At 40.4% G+C, this 15,781-nt stretch overlaps 1 protein-coding gene across 7 annotated transcripts in view; it reads left to right on the top strand.

Moving 5' to 3' along the window:
• elmo1 (engulfment and cell motility 1 (ced-12 homolog, C. elegans)) overlaps positions 1 to 15,781 on the top strand; it is a 117,373-nt gene that overhangs the window by 36,926 nt on the left and 64,666 nt on the right. For 5 of the 7 annotated variants that reach the window (XM_084379018.1, XM_084379019.1, XM_084379021.1 and 2 more), the window contains 6 exons: positions 225 to 382; positions 8,732 to 8,772; positions 10,065 to 10,137; positions 10,259 to 10,309; positions 10,406 to 10,575; positions 15,420 to 15,455. In XM_084379018.1, coding sequence (XP_084235144.1) covers positions 305 to 382; positions 8,732 to 8,772; positions 10,065 to 10,137; positions 10,259 to 10,309; positions 10,406 to 10,575; positions 15,420 to 15,455 — 449 coding nt within the window. In that variant the 5' untranslated portion in view covers positions 225 to 304. The remainder of the gene's footprint in view (positions 1 to 224; positions 383 to 8,731; positions 8,773 to 10,064; positions 10,138 to 10,258; positions 10,310 to 10,405; positions 10,576 to 15,419; positions 15,456 to 15,781) is intronic. The other 2 variants (XM_084379022.1, XM_084379024.1) reach the window with 1 other exon arrangement.

Below are 15,781 nucleotides of genomic sequence, written 5' to 3'. Positions count from 1 at the left end.
AATAACAGGCCAGTGTTTATACTGTGAAGTTATCAGAGCTGCAGTAACCCATGTCTTATGTATGTTTCAGCACTGCCCTTCTCGACCTTTTCTTCTTAGTCAGATGTAATATTCTTACTGATGAAACATTATCTTTAAGAGTTTCTAACATGCCCCATTTTCTATCTTTTTTCCTCTTATCTCTCCCTCTCCATCCTCTTCTCCTCTTCACTCTACTCCTCCAGGTTTGGATGAGCTACTTCCAGTAGTAGTGACAGAGGTGTGAGGCAGTGAGACCCACACCGACCACCCCCCTCCCTCAGCCATGCCGCCGCCGGCAGACATCGTCAAGGTGGCCATTGAGTGGCCGAAGGCCTTCCCCAAGCTCATGGAGATAGACCAGGTAGGTGTCTGAGTACCAAACAAAGCCTCGCAAATTTCTTGTCTGTGCGACACCATGCAGATTTTAACACCATGAACAGGGTGCATGTTGTGTCTGAACACATTATTGTTCAGTAATCTGCTGCTGTGTATACACTGTAAGTAGTTCAAATATGTGGGGGTGTGTGTGTGTGTGTGTGTGTGTCAGGAGGAGGTGGGCAGACGGATGTGATCAGGGCATGATGCATCTTTCCATGGTTCCTAACAATTACAGTAATTACCTAAAAGAAGTGCCTTAATTAAAGATATTTAACAGGCAACACAGCCACAGCTTTGACACATCTTTAAAGACACATCAATGAATGTGATGATAGAGGCCAAATCTTACACCACAATTGTGACTGACAGGAAGCAAGTTTCACTAGTACAGCTTTTGTAATTTAGGTTTATAGACTTTAAGAACTTTTATAGAATTATATAACTTTTATCTCTCCATACTCATTTTTTTTTTTAATTAGCAGAACATTCAGGCAGTGGGCTTCATTTTAGGCTCACCCTGACAGTCGCTTTCAGTGGTTAAATGACACAGACTGCAGATTATATTAATAGTAGCCAATTAGTTTTTTAACGGTTAATAAAAAGAACCTGGGGATTATCCAGCTGCAGTATTGAACCACTCCAGGAGACTCTCCCACTTAGACCTTTATGGATATCAACAATAAGAAAATATAAGTATGTTTATCAATCATAAACTTATCTCAAACTTTCCACTTCCAATTCTGCACCGCCGGTATTTGGAACAAGTAGTGCATATAAATAAGCTGTGTGAGTAAGAAGGCTAGACCGGTTAATAAAATATAATGATAAATATTTAATCAACAGCTCATAACTTCAGGGGTCTGGTTGTAGCTACAGATTGTGAACATTAATAAGGCTTGTCCTTAAAACTGGTGTGTTTGAGTGTAGATCTATGAATCTTAAGTTACATAAAGGGGCTAAAAAGCTGAAAACCTAGATGAGAATAGAAAGTCCACAAGCATCAACAAAACCAAGGAGCTGATTGTTGATTTAAAAAAAAACAGGAGGCAAAAACACACAGCCCTGTCTACATCAGTGGAGCAGAGGTGGTGAACAGCAGCTGAACAGTTTTTTTTTTTGGTATTTTTACATCTCCGTCCAAATTTTTTTTAAAAAGCACAAGAATGACTCTTGAAGGAAACTAAAGATGGCTAAATTCCTGAGCAACGAAAAGAATCCTTGGTTTGTGCATGGCCCAGGACAAGAAGGCTCGACAGCAGGTGATTAAAACCACCCAGAACATCACTACCCAGCTACAGAAAATCAGTCATATCAGTGAAGTGTCTGCACAGAGCCCAAAGGTTGCTATAAGGCAACACACACCTTAGCCACAGTCTGTTCACCCTGCTGCCATCTGGCAAAAGATACAGAAGTATCGGGTGCCATACCACCAGTTGTCACATTATAATAAATGAGTCTTGTATCTTGTAATTGATAGGGAATTTTAAAACTGTATTTAGATTTGATCAAATGCTATCAAACCCCCACAATGCATCACAACAGATTCCACAGTTTTTCATAATGTGGTTGCTATAAATCATATTCATAGTCTTGGACATTTTCAGCAAAAGTGGTGATGAAACTAGTGCAACTCCGAGTGTTAAAATCATTCTGCTGATCGCTCGATCGGTGGCTTCTGAGAGAGTGTGTGTGCTGGCACAGTTTCAGTATGAATCCACAAATAAAGGGCACCCTGTATGTCAGCAATCATCAGGGTTTAACAAACAGCGGATAACGTGCTAATGAAATGATTAGCGCAAACAATGACTACCTCTTGTGGGGGGAGGGTGACATGTTTACTGTGGCGTTGTTTGATTACACATACAGTATACAGTGTTTGAAATGGCCTGTGTGTGTGTGTGTGTGTGTCTGTGTGTGTGTGTGTGTGTGTGACTCATGGAGGGGCTAATGATTTTACAAGCTATGACTCACTACTGGAGCTGCAAATGCCCTTGTCAATGGATGAACCGCTGAATGAAATATTGAACTACAGAGTACGGGCGCTTCTGGGTTTGCCTTGAGGTCGATTTAGGGATGGAGTTTCTATGTTTAATGACCCCCTTATCAGCAGGGCTGCTGCAGGCTGAATTTTAAAGATCTGCCTTTCGTCTTCACTTCTTGAAGCCTCTTCCTCCTCCTCCTCCTCCTCCTCTCTGCTTTTTCTCCAATTCTCTTATCTCTCCCTGTCATCTTTCTCTTGTTCCTCCTATCTGTTGCCTCCTCCTCCATGTCCTTCTTTGCTTTCTCTCCTGTTCGTTCCCCCTCTCACTCCTCCTCCCCGTCTTTTGTTGTAACTGTGAAAACTTGCGCTGTGCCTCCTCCTCTCTTGTCTTCCACCGTCAACCCCCACCTCTTCCTCCTCCCTCCGCATCTCCTCTGTACAATAGGCCCTGCAGCAGCATATGGCTGTCTGAGTCATGCGATGGGGAGTGGGTTTCAGGCGCTCGCGCTGTCTTGAGACACAGAGGAAAGTGTGCGTGTGTGTGTGCGAATGCAAATTTGTGTGTATATTTTTTTGTTTGTTGTCGTGGGTACAACTCTGCATAAGTGAAATTGTGTGTGGGTGTGTTTGTGTGGCAACATGCATACTTGTTACTATTCATGCATGTGTGTGTGCTTATGTGTTGGCAGTTGTGTGTACCCTTGTATCCATTTGAATAGGGATTCATGTGCGTGTTGCTGATTTCTGTCTGTTTGTGTTGTGCTGCTCCCCTGCAGTGTGAGTTTAGGTGTGTGTGTGTGTGTGTGTGTGTGTGTGTGTGTGTGTGTGTGTGTGTGTGTGTGTGTGTGTGTGTGTGTGTGTGTGTGTGTGTGTGTGTGTGTGTGTGTGTGTGTGTGTGTGTGTGTGTGTGTGTGTGTGCTTGTGCATAAATCACACTGATTCCTGTATCTCTCCAAGTATCTTAAGGGCCCCACAGGCACAGAAGTCTGACGTTTGTGTAGGAACACGACTGAATCGGTACAAGCGCAGACAATTGCAATAAGTGTTTTATTGTTCCTGTCAGAAATGCTGCAGAAGACAGGAGGAGGAGAAGGTGGAGGGGCTGCTGATGTCTGCAGGTAGAAAATAAGTTTTGGAAACGAGCATGAGAATTTAAGTCAAACTGAAGGGAAAAAAAGCTGAGTTGGATGGATGTTTTTATGGGTTATGATTCAGTAAACTTTTTAGTACAGTACAGTGTGAGGCAGTATAAAAATGAACTGAGTTTAACCCTGTGTTTAAAAACAAAGCTCTATAGCTTATTTAAAGCTGCATTAACTGGAGTTGTGTACACTTGGGGGCAGCAGAAACAAGCTATAACACAACACTGCCAGTTTAGCTACCTCTGAGATGTGTTGTCTGTTGGCAAACAGTGGCTTATTTACACATGTAGCAATTAAGGAGCAACATTAGCATTGATTTGGGCCTGTGTCCAGCTGATGAATTTAAGTCTTTTAGCTCTGTTTTGTTCTCCACCAACTCCTGAGGGAAATATCTGGCTCTCGAGCTGCTAAATGCTCCACTACGTTCACCACTTGGTCACTAACTTTGTCTGACTGCCGTTTGTAGCTGGGCAGGTAGTGTACAGTGGGTTTTTCAGAGCTTTTTCATTAAATATAGCTGCCCGCTGAAGCAGTAAAACAGTGAGGGTAAGAGCGCTGAGTGTGAATCAAAACCGTCAAGGCTGAACAACAACACAGATGAGCTGAAAGATGCTGAAATGTGGTGTAGAGCTGATAAGAACTGCAGTGTTGGGTAATGATCATTATCTGTGGATTAAACACAAGCTACACCTTACACACTTCAACCTGCACCTGGGGGCCCTGCCCTGCATGCTTGAAGAACCCCGGCATAGTCAATTGATCCATTGCTAATATAAAGGTATTGATTATAGCAGCTTTAATAAATTCTGTCTGTACAGGTTTATATTCTGTATTGAATTTATAATATACTTATTTTGTTTAATTTACAATTGTATGAATTGGTTCTAAGCTGAGGAGTAAATTGTCAATTTGTTGTTAAACAATAAAGTCCATTACCCGTAACTGCTTTTCCTTTGCGGGGTGGCTAGAGTTGATGCCAGCTGACATTGGCCCCAAACATCCAGTATTGGTCGGGCTCTAAAAGTTTGAAATGTCTGTGATTAATGTCTTGCCATCAGACATGAGTACTAGCTGGTGAGGTTTTGATTGTTGTGTAGCTCGACAGTCTTAAAAAGAAAGACATTAGGCGTCCTTGTTATCCTCCCAGTTAGAAAGAAGAGTGTTGTGTCAGATAGCAGGAGCTCAGGAGCTGACGGATAATATAGACTCACTACAGATTTAATATCATACATTATGTTTTATTATACTGTGGATTACAGCTTTCACTTCTCTGCCTGTGCAGAAGATGAATACGACTCATACCAGGTGTGACATAGTACTCCAGAGTTCAGACAGGGAAATGTGATGGAGTAGGTGAAGACTAGATAAGACAGTGCAGGTGGTGTAACTCCTGGATGATGAAGGTGCAGCAAAACGCCTCAGAGGTAATTGGATAGAAGGTGCAGATGGAGGCCACTGGAAGAGGAGAGTAGAAGGGGGTTGTGGAGGGGATAACTGGAGAAATAAATTATTAATTTATTTATAAATTAATTTGTAGATTAAATCTTTAACCAGTCCAAATGAATTATAAACCAGAAACAGGCTGTACGTGACATTTTTTATCATTCAAATTTATGTTAAACAAGCAGAGCTCTCTGGGGAGGAAAAAAAAATCAGATGAAAGGGAAGAGACACAAGCTGATTAGAAGAAATACAAAAAAATGCACAACTGTTGCACTTAATTACCTAATCAGACATGAATTGATAGATTTATGATTGATCTGTGGTTTGCACTGGTAACACAGAAGCTACACATTTGAAGACATTTTTCTGTATTACAAGTATTAAACAGTTATGCACATATAGTTAATTATTTACCTTCTATTAATTAAAGCAATGTTTTGTAGAAATTGTTATTTTGTCCAATTTGGCGCTCCCCACAGTTTCTGAGTGCAACACCACTGTTGTAAATTTGTACAACAATTTGTCAGACGTGATGTAGGTGCTAACCACAAACAAAACTCATTGCGTCATAACAATGTTGGGTGTTGAAAACGTGTATCTTGAAATAAACGTGTGTGACGCTGTGATCCTTCCCTCTCACTAAAGTTACATAGTGCAGAAACATGCGATTGGGGGGGGGGGGGGGGGCGGAGTGGCTGAGAGAGACACCATTCACCCTATTACAAGACACTGTACCGGCAAAATGATTTTGAAGCTGTTATTTTAAGTTTAAAAAAAGTTACATAATGTTGCTTTAAATATCCACAAATTAAAATTAGGTTTTTAATGATAAAATCAAAACTGGACGAAGCTTCAATCCTGTATGAAAGAAGGAATCGCTCCAAGCACAAGTGGTTTCATGTCTTTTGAAATATTGCAATATTCGCTGTTTCTTTCACGACTGAGCACGTTAATGGAATATAAACAAACCAAACTCCTGCACTCACAGATAACTAGTCTTCTTATTTATTGTGGGCAGAAACCAAACGTGATTCAGCTCCAAGCCATCATCACTCAGCTGATAATGATCTTGAGAAGAAGGCTTCGTCTTTGATGATGGCTCGCCTTGTAGCTGAAAGGCGTTCCCTTTTTGTGCACAGTAAATAAGAAGGCTAGTTATCTGCGATTGGCAGTCCAGAGTTTTGTGTGTTTTTGATTCTTGTCACTGCCATGCACCTGGTGTATTGTTATCAGGAAAGTTTTTGAGCAGCGTGCATTGTTATTTTTTTCACTGTCTTCATATTAAGAAGCTGAACATTTACTGTGTCAACCTGGCTTATTGAAGTCATGTTCATGTTCTTGCACGTTTGTCAAAAATATTTTTTGTATCCTTTCAACATTCTATCGATAAATATCGTCAGTGGAGGATATATTATACAGTATATTTTCTACAGGACATCCTGATTCACTGTTTTTGGCATTTAAATTAAAAACTGCTGCAGTTCTGGGTGCTTTTGGACATTTTTTTTTGTTTGTTTACTTTAGTCTGGCACCAAACTGTACGTCCCAGAGAGCCCTCCCCGAGGAAGACAGCAGCGGCGAGCGAGCAGATATTAAGCTAATACTGACTGGCATTGTGCACACACACTCCTTACATTTGTCACCTCATCCCCGCTGGCTCTTCATATTCCTCCAGTCCCTTTTTCTCTCTGTTCAAAATCCACTCTCCTGCTCTCTCTTTCTCTCCCACTATTATCATCCACTCTCCTCCGTGCTGTTTGCTGTTGTTTTCTCTTCATCTTATTCGATGCGCTTATTTCTCACTTTTTTTTTAATCTATTGTTCTTTCTTTTGTTCACATAGCAGCCCACACTCTTCTTCTGTCACCTCTCTGCCTTTCTCTCCCTGTCATATACACACAGCATCCTGCCAGCATTATCTTCTCTCTGTAAGTCCTCCATCACTGCAGCTCGTGCTCTTTGAAGAAGCCTCTCTCGCTGCTCCGGGTAAATCCCAGTGAAGCAGCAATTCTATTATATCATCCACAATGCTCTGTACATTGTCACTCCATAGAGATGCTCAATAAATTGCTGTGTATGTGTGTGTGTGTGTGTGTGTGTGTGTGTGTGTGTGTGTTTTAAGTGTGCCGGGTTGAGACTGTGTGATTTTGTGCACATGCTGATGCCGCCTGTGTGTTTTGAGCAGATTATGTTTGGCACAGAAGGGATAAGAGACCCTTCACCATCCTTTAAACACAGTCTCGGCTCTTAACAACGACTCTTGTTGGAACGTAACCTGGGCTGGTGTGTACTATGTGCATATATTTGAATACTGTGCATACCAGTGCATTGCATCCTCAAGTTATGAGACTTATTAGAGACAATTTCAAACAAACAATGGTCAGAATTCGAGCAGCGGAGGCTTAGATATCCTGATTATTATCTCAAGTCAATTTCAAGCAAGGTACAGATCCCTAAACAATACTTTTTTAATGTAATGATATTTAAACCTTTTTTCATTTGACAAAACATACCCAGCTTCTCAGTGCTTTTGTGTGAGATAAGGAGTTGAAATATAATCAAAAGTAAGACAAGTTTCTTTATTTATATCAGGAAATGTCTAATAAAAGAATAGTAATGTTGTTTTTCTGTTAAAAATCTGTTAAAAAGTCTTAATCCCTATTTAACATAACCCTGATGACATCATCATGTTATCTTTTCAAATTTGGGGAAGCTCAGAGGACTTTTTTACGACTGTTATACAGGTTTGGTGCTCCTTGTAATGAGTTAACTGAACTTTAAAACTCCAGTACAAATAAATATCCTGTATTCAAAGATTCACTGACAAAATAAGTGTCTGCATCCAAACTCGGGTATTATATTGGCACAAATATAGACACATTTTCAAACAATAGCCAGACTTGCTATACTTTAATCAATAAAAAGGCATAATATTGTTATCAATGATAAAGAAACATTGATATGTATGAATTCTGAAGATGTTAAACCCTTTCAATACTCATTGTTCACAAAAGCAGTAAAAAACCAGTACCAGCTGCTGTTTTTTCTCTCTCCTCGCCTCTCCGAGTTCGCACACACACACACACACACACACACACACACACACACACACACACACACACACACACACACACTGCAGTCGTTCCCACATAGCCTCACCTCCTCCAGAAGTAAATTAACTTTAATTTAATTCTGTTGTTCTTAACACACAGTACACAAACCTTATTATATTTAACTTTTAATAAAATCCCTCAATGTTGCGTCAGTTCCCTGTGGTATCGAACTTGGTATCCAATATCTTTAAGTGTTGTGGTATTGTATTGAAGTTAGATATTCCAGTAGTGATACAACACTACTGTGTAACTGTGTATGTGACTTTGTATCTGCCAAATCAATGTGATGGGATAAAAAGTAAAGTCTATCCTGCTAAAATTTTGTGGCTCAGAAGTAAAGTAAAAGCAGCATTAAATGGCAGCTAACTGTAAAACAGTACTTGAGAAGAGATACTTAGTTACTTTCTCCCACTGTGGAGCAGCTGATCTGAAAGCAGTTTCACATACAAAAACAATGAATGAAGCAGTGCCACAGACATGGTCAGTGTTCCAACATGAGCAGTCAGAGAGTTAAACACAGGCTCCTGAGGAACAGCCTCTCATTGTGCCAGTCCTGTAATATAAAGTAATTGCAGCTCTCTGAGAGTTGACTGTTGTTTTAGGAACTCAAGCTTGGACTGTGGACGAAATGTAATTTTGCCTTTTTCTCCACAGAAAAAGCCTCTCTCAGCCATCATTAAAGAAGTGTGCGAGGGGTAAGTCTGCACAAATGCACGCTGTTTGATTTTAAAAAATAATTCTCCTGGGCTTCTTGCAAAAGCCCTCTATCCCTCTATCTCTTTCTCTATCTCTCTGTCTATCTCTATCTGTCTATATCTATCTCTATTACTCTATATCTCTTTATCTCTATCTCTATTTCTCTGTCTTTCTCTATCTGTCTATCTCTGTCTGTCTATCTCTATTACTCTGTATCTCTTTATCTCTATCTCTATTTCTCTTGATCTCTATCTGTCTATCTCTGTCTGTCTATCTCTATTACTCTGTATCTCTTTATCTCTATCTCTATTTCTCTTGATCTCTATCTGTCTATCTCTGTCTCTCTATCTCTATTACTCTATATCTCTTTATCTCTATCTATCTCTGTCTCTCTATCTCTATTACTCTGTATCTCTTTATCTCTATCTCTATTTCTCTGTCTATCTCTATCTGTCTCTCTATCTCTATTTCTCTATCTCTTTATCTCTATCTCTATTTCTCATCTATCTCTGTCTCTCTATCTCTATTATTCTATCTCTTTATCTCTATCTCTATCTGTCTATCTCTGTCTCTATATCTATTACTCTATATCTCTTTATCTTTATCTCTATCTCAATTCAATTCAATTCAGTTCAATTCAAAGGGGCTTTATTGGCGTGAAAGTTTTACAACAATGTTGCCAAAGCATTAAAACACAACTTGTCCAAACATTCGGACAGAATATAACAAATAACAACACAAACACAACACCAAGATTGATTTACATTAATTATATATACAGTATATACAGTGTGTGCGTGTGCTTGCATGCGTGTGTGCGTGTGTGTGGCATGTTGACACTCTATCTTTCTATCTCTCTTTATCTCTTTATCTCTATCTCTATCTCTATCTCTCTATATCTATTTAAATTCAAATTCAAAGGGGCTTTATTGGCATGAAAGTTTAACAACAATGTTGCCAAAGCATCTGTCCAAACACTCGGACATAACATAACAAATATATATAATATATTATATATATTCTATATATGTTATTATCTTTATATATATCTTTATATATTTTATTATCTTTATCTCTCTATCTCTATCTCTGTCTCTCCATCTCTCTATCTCTATCTTTCTATTTCTATTTCTCTCTCTCTCTCTCTCTCTCTCTCTCTCTCTCTCTCTCTCTCTATCTCTCTCTCTCTCCACACTGAAATCCTATTAGCTGCATTTTACACTAAGATGTTCTCCACTTTAACACCAATTATGCAATGTGTTTTTTTCTCCCTCCATCCAATGGCTTTTAGGTGGTCCTTGGGGAACCATGAAAACTTTGCTCTGCAGATTGCTGACGCGACAAATTTCTACATCACAGAAAAGGTTTGGTTATCTTTTTTTTTTTTTTTGGGGGGGGGGGTTTGCTCAAGGCAGCAGTGTCCAAGGTAAAAAAAAAATGTCTCAAGTGCTCACTAACTGCTTTCATCCTGGTCAATCTCCACAGAATCGCAATGACATTAAGAACGGCTCAATCCTGCGCTTGACCACCTCTCCTGTAAGTTAAATGACGATTGTGGATGCACAGGCAGAAAATGTTTTTTTTATTATCCGAAGGCATTTTACCTCCTCCCTCTCCCCTCGTCCACTCTAGTACCAGACTGCAGTCGGGCTTCATGAGCGGATCCAGTCGTCCAGCATGGATGCCAAGCTGGAGGCTCTGAAGGACCTGGCCAACGCGTCTCGTGACATCACCTTCGCCCAAGAGTTCATCAACCTGGACGGCATCTCCCTGCTCACACAGATGGTGGAGAGTGGGACTGAGTAAGTCTGTCCATACCTTTTGCTGCTTTGGATTTCCTCCATCACTGCTGTGTTTTATCCCTTAACTTCTCGTTCCTCTTTGTGTGATGGGTTTGACTGGGAAAATAGGGAACAGTAGAAGGTTGGTGTAAGATACTGGAGGAGTATCTATCCGATGAGTTTTTAAGAGTATTGCACCTACACAGGTCTGAGGTCAGTGAGAGTCCAGAGGGTCTTTGGAGTTGCACTGTGCATTCTGATTGGTTAAGTTCAAAGCAGCTGAGTTACCTGTCCTCAGTTTAGTAACACTCCTTAAATCACTGTATTGAACTGGATTTTTACTTTTGCATCAGGTGTAGCGGCTGGCTCTCTGCAGTTGTCTTTGCTGTGGGAACTGTGCAAACTTTAGGATTTCATAGCAACACTGCAACACTTGATAGACGTGTCAGCATCAGACTACGTTGCACAATTCATTATAAACTGTACCTGAAGTAGTCTTGTTTACAATCTTATATTCACTTGGAGACTCAAAGCAGCAAAGCATCTGTCCTCCAGCAGCCACATTACTGATGTAGTTAAGAGTTGATTTGCTCTTGTTTAGATCAAGTAAAAGGTGCTTTGTTGCCGTACAACATTTTGTTCCTCCAAACCTTTTCTGTCATCACTTTCAAAGTCAATATAGCCGATCTCACAGTAGGCTTGGCCTGATATTATCGAATATTGTGATATTTCCCGATGCAATATTTTTCACATTATCAAACAGCTGTCTGATTCTTCACCTGAGAGGAACTAGTCTGACTGTGTTTTATATTTAAATTTATTACAGTGTTATTTGTCATCTGGCTGGCCCACTTGAATTTAGATGGAGGGGAACCAGAGACAGAGTAGCTGCACCTCATATTGTCGGCTTTTGTTATTATGTTTGCAGTTCTTTCTTTGAAACAAAGTTCTAATTTAAAAGTTCTTATTTAATATAATTATGTTATTTAAAAGTGTTGTTTGTGTTGCTGCAAAGGGAAAAGTAAGGACGTGTACAGCATATCAACCTCTCAGTCCTTTATTTAGTCATACTGCTAATCAACACAAAATACAAATAAATAAAACAAACTACTGTGACATAAAAGTAGATAATATCGTCTACTGCGATGTTTGGGCAGGACAAATATAATAATAGCTTATCTCACAGCCCAGCTGTTGACTGCTGTTTATCTTATTATGAGCTACAGTCACATATATTACTTGTTCAGTTGTCTGACAGCAGAAAATAGATGTTTAGAAAGAAATATAACCTCAAATCACCAAGGTGCCGATTCATACGGGCCTGTTTATTTGGCATTTGTGGAATTTTTACTTGACTAATTACGGATAATAATAATAATAATCATGAGATTAAGATCACAGACGTCCTCTGCAATTACTCCAAATTACTAGAGGTCCCTAGGTAATACAAGTTTTATCCGAATAGGGTTGTAGTGTGACAATGAGAACATTTGTTTTGTCAGCTAGTGAAAAGAAAGTATTAATGTTTGCTCTTCAATCATTTATAGCCAAACGATGCTCTTTATTTCACATTATTTAACTACAATGGTGATGAAGCAAATGGTGCGCAGGGTTGTAGGATAAAAGCACAAGTTGCCCGACCTGTCCGATCACAGTTCTCTCTGTCTCTGTGTAATATACAGTATATCTGTATATTTTTGAAGAGGTCAGCGTCAGCTTCGGATGAGCCAACAGAGGCTGTCTGCATCCACAGCAAGCCGCATACCTCGTAACACACTCATCAAGGTGTCATCCAAGTGTGAAAAGAGGAGAGAACTGGCTTGTGAAGAGCATGCCCGGGGGCTGCTGTTCGCCTTTGTTGACCGTGGTAGTGATATTACACAAAACTAAGATGAGAGCTCTGCACTACTGTTTGACTGTTCAGCAGATCCAAAAGCTCGCTGTGTGGAGGGCCCTGGAGACCGTCTCAACTGAAGGTTAAAGTGAGGACATTTTTCGCTGAGGTGGAGTTTCTCAGCCGTGATGCCAGTGGGAGGGTGTGTGTGTATGTGTGTGTGAGTGTGAGTGCAAGGCTCCGGTCAGAGTAAAAACCCAGAGGAAAGTTACAGTAGGAGAGCAAACGTGCACACACACACACACACACACACACACACACGCACACGCGCACAGAAGCAGACATACGGTGCAAACTGGCAGGGAGGGCAACAGCAGCAGCCAGTCGGCCGGGACTCTCTCGTTTTCTGCCTCATGCAACTCTCATTATTCATCCCTTTTACCCTGCGAGAGAAAAGATAGATTGAAGAATTGTTTGCTCGCATGAGGACACAGTCATGTTGTAAACGCACAACACTTTTCGTGCTCCTGAGTGCTTCACATGTGCATTAAAGGTCAGATTCCGGTCAGATATTTCATTTCTTCTCCTCAGCAGAAACCACTTAATGAGCTCCTGTTTCAGAGCACAGCAGCAGCAGCAGAAGCGTCTCTAGCATTACGCTCACTTTTGCTATTTGATAGGAAATCACTGAGGCCTCTTCTCCTTTTTGCATATAGTTCTGGAGTTGGCAAATATTTGACATTGTTTGATCTCACTGCTCGGAGCCATCACAGCAGCCCTGGTGTTGACTCCGCTCTGCTTCTGCCTCTTTCATTAAATATATTTTTATGTGAATTACCATCACATCCGTTATTCAGCACTGGAGAGTTTAAAAGTGGCCTCTGCATGTGTGTGAGTGAGTGAGTGGTTATGCTGCATTTCCATCTGAACAGAAGGAGCTTATGAAACACTGACACGCGGTAAGGTATCGGTGTCTGACACACGCACAATACACACACACACACACTCATTAGTGTGCTGCAAACCAACTTGGTGAACTGTAATTATTCAAGCGGCTCAGTGCTGGAGACTCTCGAGGGCAGAGCTGTGCTGTGATCTAATGCCTCTGCCAGATATGTGCCGTATTCATGTGGAAATCAGTTGGCTGGCTGCTGCGCCTGCTGCTGCTGCCCACATGAGCTCCACGAGTCAAAGGCAGGCAGCGCCCTCAACTGACTAAAACGTGGAACTAGTGTATGAATGTGCTTCAACACGGGGAGGGGTGCAGAATGTGCAGTGCAACTTCAAACAGCTTATTATTAGGTGTTACTACTTTTAGAAAATGATGGGAAGGTAGATTTTAGGGGCATTTTCTTACTTACCTCTGGTGATTTCTAGTCATTCAGACAGTTTTTGTCGTCCATGGGTTATGTGACTGACTAATCTGCTGCCACCCCAGTACAATGTCATTTTGGTTTGAAAATTCATCAGTTTATTTACTTATTTGTTTATTTATTTATTTATCTTTGGGAGTGGGGGGGTTTGTGCTCTTTTACTTAGAAAAGGTAAGTTATATCTATCATATCTATCCACGTCCTTGAACACAAAACAAATAAGAAAACAAATAATTTCAATAAGGAAAACAAAAAAAAAGAGAAAGAAATGAAAAAGGCAAATAAACCACACCAAAAAATAGTGGAAGAGTCTCTCTTACTGGCTGTCTAGCGTTGTAATTGGGACTTCTTTTTAGAAAAAGAAATAGTTTTTATAAAAATAGGAGTGTCCAAACACACCCAAGCCAAAAAGTGCAGGTGCTGAGTCAAAAATAAGGGGGAAAAACAAAGTCTCACACATCTACAGGGCTCAGTTTCCACTATTTAATGCACCAAAATAGCTTCTTGTAACACTGCACTTAAAATGTCACTACTTTGGTGCATTAAATAGTCGATATTGGATCCCTGCCGTTTCACACTAAAGAGTAATCCCTTTCTGTGAGCTTTTTCGGTGACAATATCAAGCTGAGCAATTTTTTTTTCTGTTTTGCTTATCCTGTTATTTCTTCATTTGTGTGTAATTTAATTATTGCAGCATTTCATTTATGATGCAATATGTATGGCCACGCACACACAAGGAGACTAAATAGAGCAGAGGTTTATATAAAGAGATGGGTGTGCCTCCCTAGGGGAATACAAACTGAACCTTCAGGTGAGGCTCAGTGAATGGAAGTGAAAACATATTACATTTGATATTACAGTAGCTTACATAAGGAGATCTCATAGAATAGCCTAAATGTGTGTGATTTGGTGAAGAGGTAAAGTTCAGAGATGTGCTACTTTTGTGGAAATTCACAGTTTTTTTCCGCCTGCATAGTCAGAAACTAATAAATGCCTGAGGACGCACCTTTTTATGTATTTGGTGCAGATTCCTGAGTGCATGTGGGATAAGATAACATAATCATGATCCTATAGGCATCCAGGAATTGAGCGAAACTAAGAAAGTAAAAGCTTTTTCCAAGCTTCGCCTGAGGGGAGACCCACAGTCTGAGACTTTGAAAACCCCCGGAGTGAAGGGCTTTGTTCTCTCTTCGGTACATACCGTACACCTGTCACTCAAGATGTTTGAGGTGTAAAACCTGGAATTTTCTTCCTCTGTTCTCGTTAAATGAAAGTGTCGTTTGATCATTTCTGTCCGTCGTCGTCTCTACCCGAGCTTGCTGTGTGACTGTAAGGTTGGCAGCAAAAACTGCTTTTTCAACTGTTTCTGCTTGGCAAGCTTTTAATGTTTAATGAGTATTGGTCACTGGTTAAAAGTGTGCACTCAAAGTCAGTGTATGAAAGTTTTTGTTGAATGAAATATTGACATTTTATCTCAGTTTTCTTATGTTTGAATTTATCCGATAAGATTTCATTTTTATGATGGAGTCTGGTCTCTTCATTCAGGGAATTAATGAATCACCCGTTTGTGATGTGTGTTGTTCCCTGCTCTGTGCTGGCTGAAACGTTTGGTTGTTTGTTTCCCGACTTTGACAGCAAAGTTTCTCAAATCTTTGCAGGCGCTATCAGAAACTACAGAAGATAATGAAGCCCTGGTAAGCCCGTCCCCTTTCCCCCCCGACTGGGTAACGTCATTGGCTCTGTGCTCTTTCTAACCTGCTGGCCGAGTCTGCATGACTAAGACTCTGGCCTTAGTGCCTTATGGGAAATGATTTATGTACTGTACACGTATAACACAGCCACCGACAGGCTTCCAGTTGAAATCTCTGCATGTGGTTTTGGGCAGCAGACTAAAAACGACATCCTAATTCTTCAACACAGGCTGAAAGAAGACCAAGATTTATCTCTACAAACCTAACCTAAGATTTCTTCAAACTTAAATGTTTAGTATAGCTTAGGGTTGGGCAATGTAGCTATTTTA

Source organism: Pagrus pagrus (assembly GCF_965226575.1).
Source record: "Pagrus pagrus genome assembly, chromosome: 17".
Taxonomy (NCBI): Eukaryota; Metazoa; Chordata; class Actinopteri; order Spariformes; family Sparidae; genus Pagrus; species Pagrus pagrus.
This window is presented reverse-complemented; position numbering and strand designations above follow the sequence as displayed.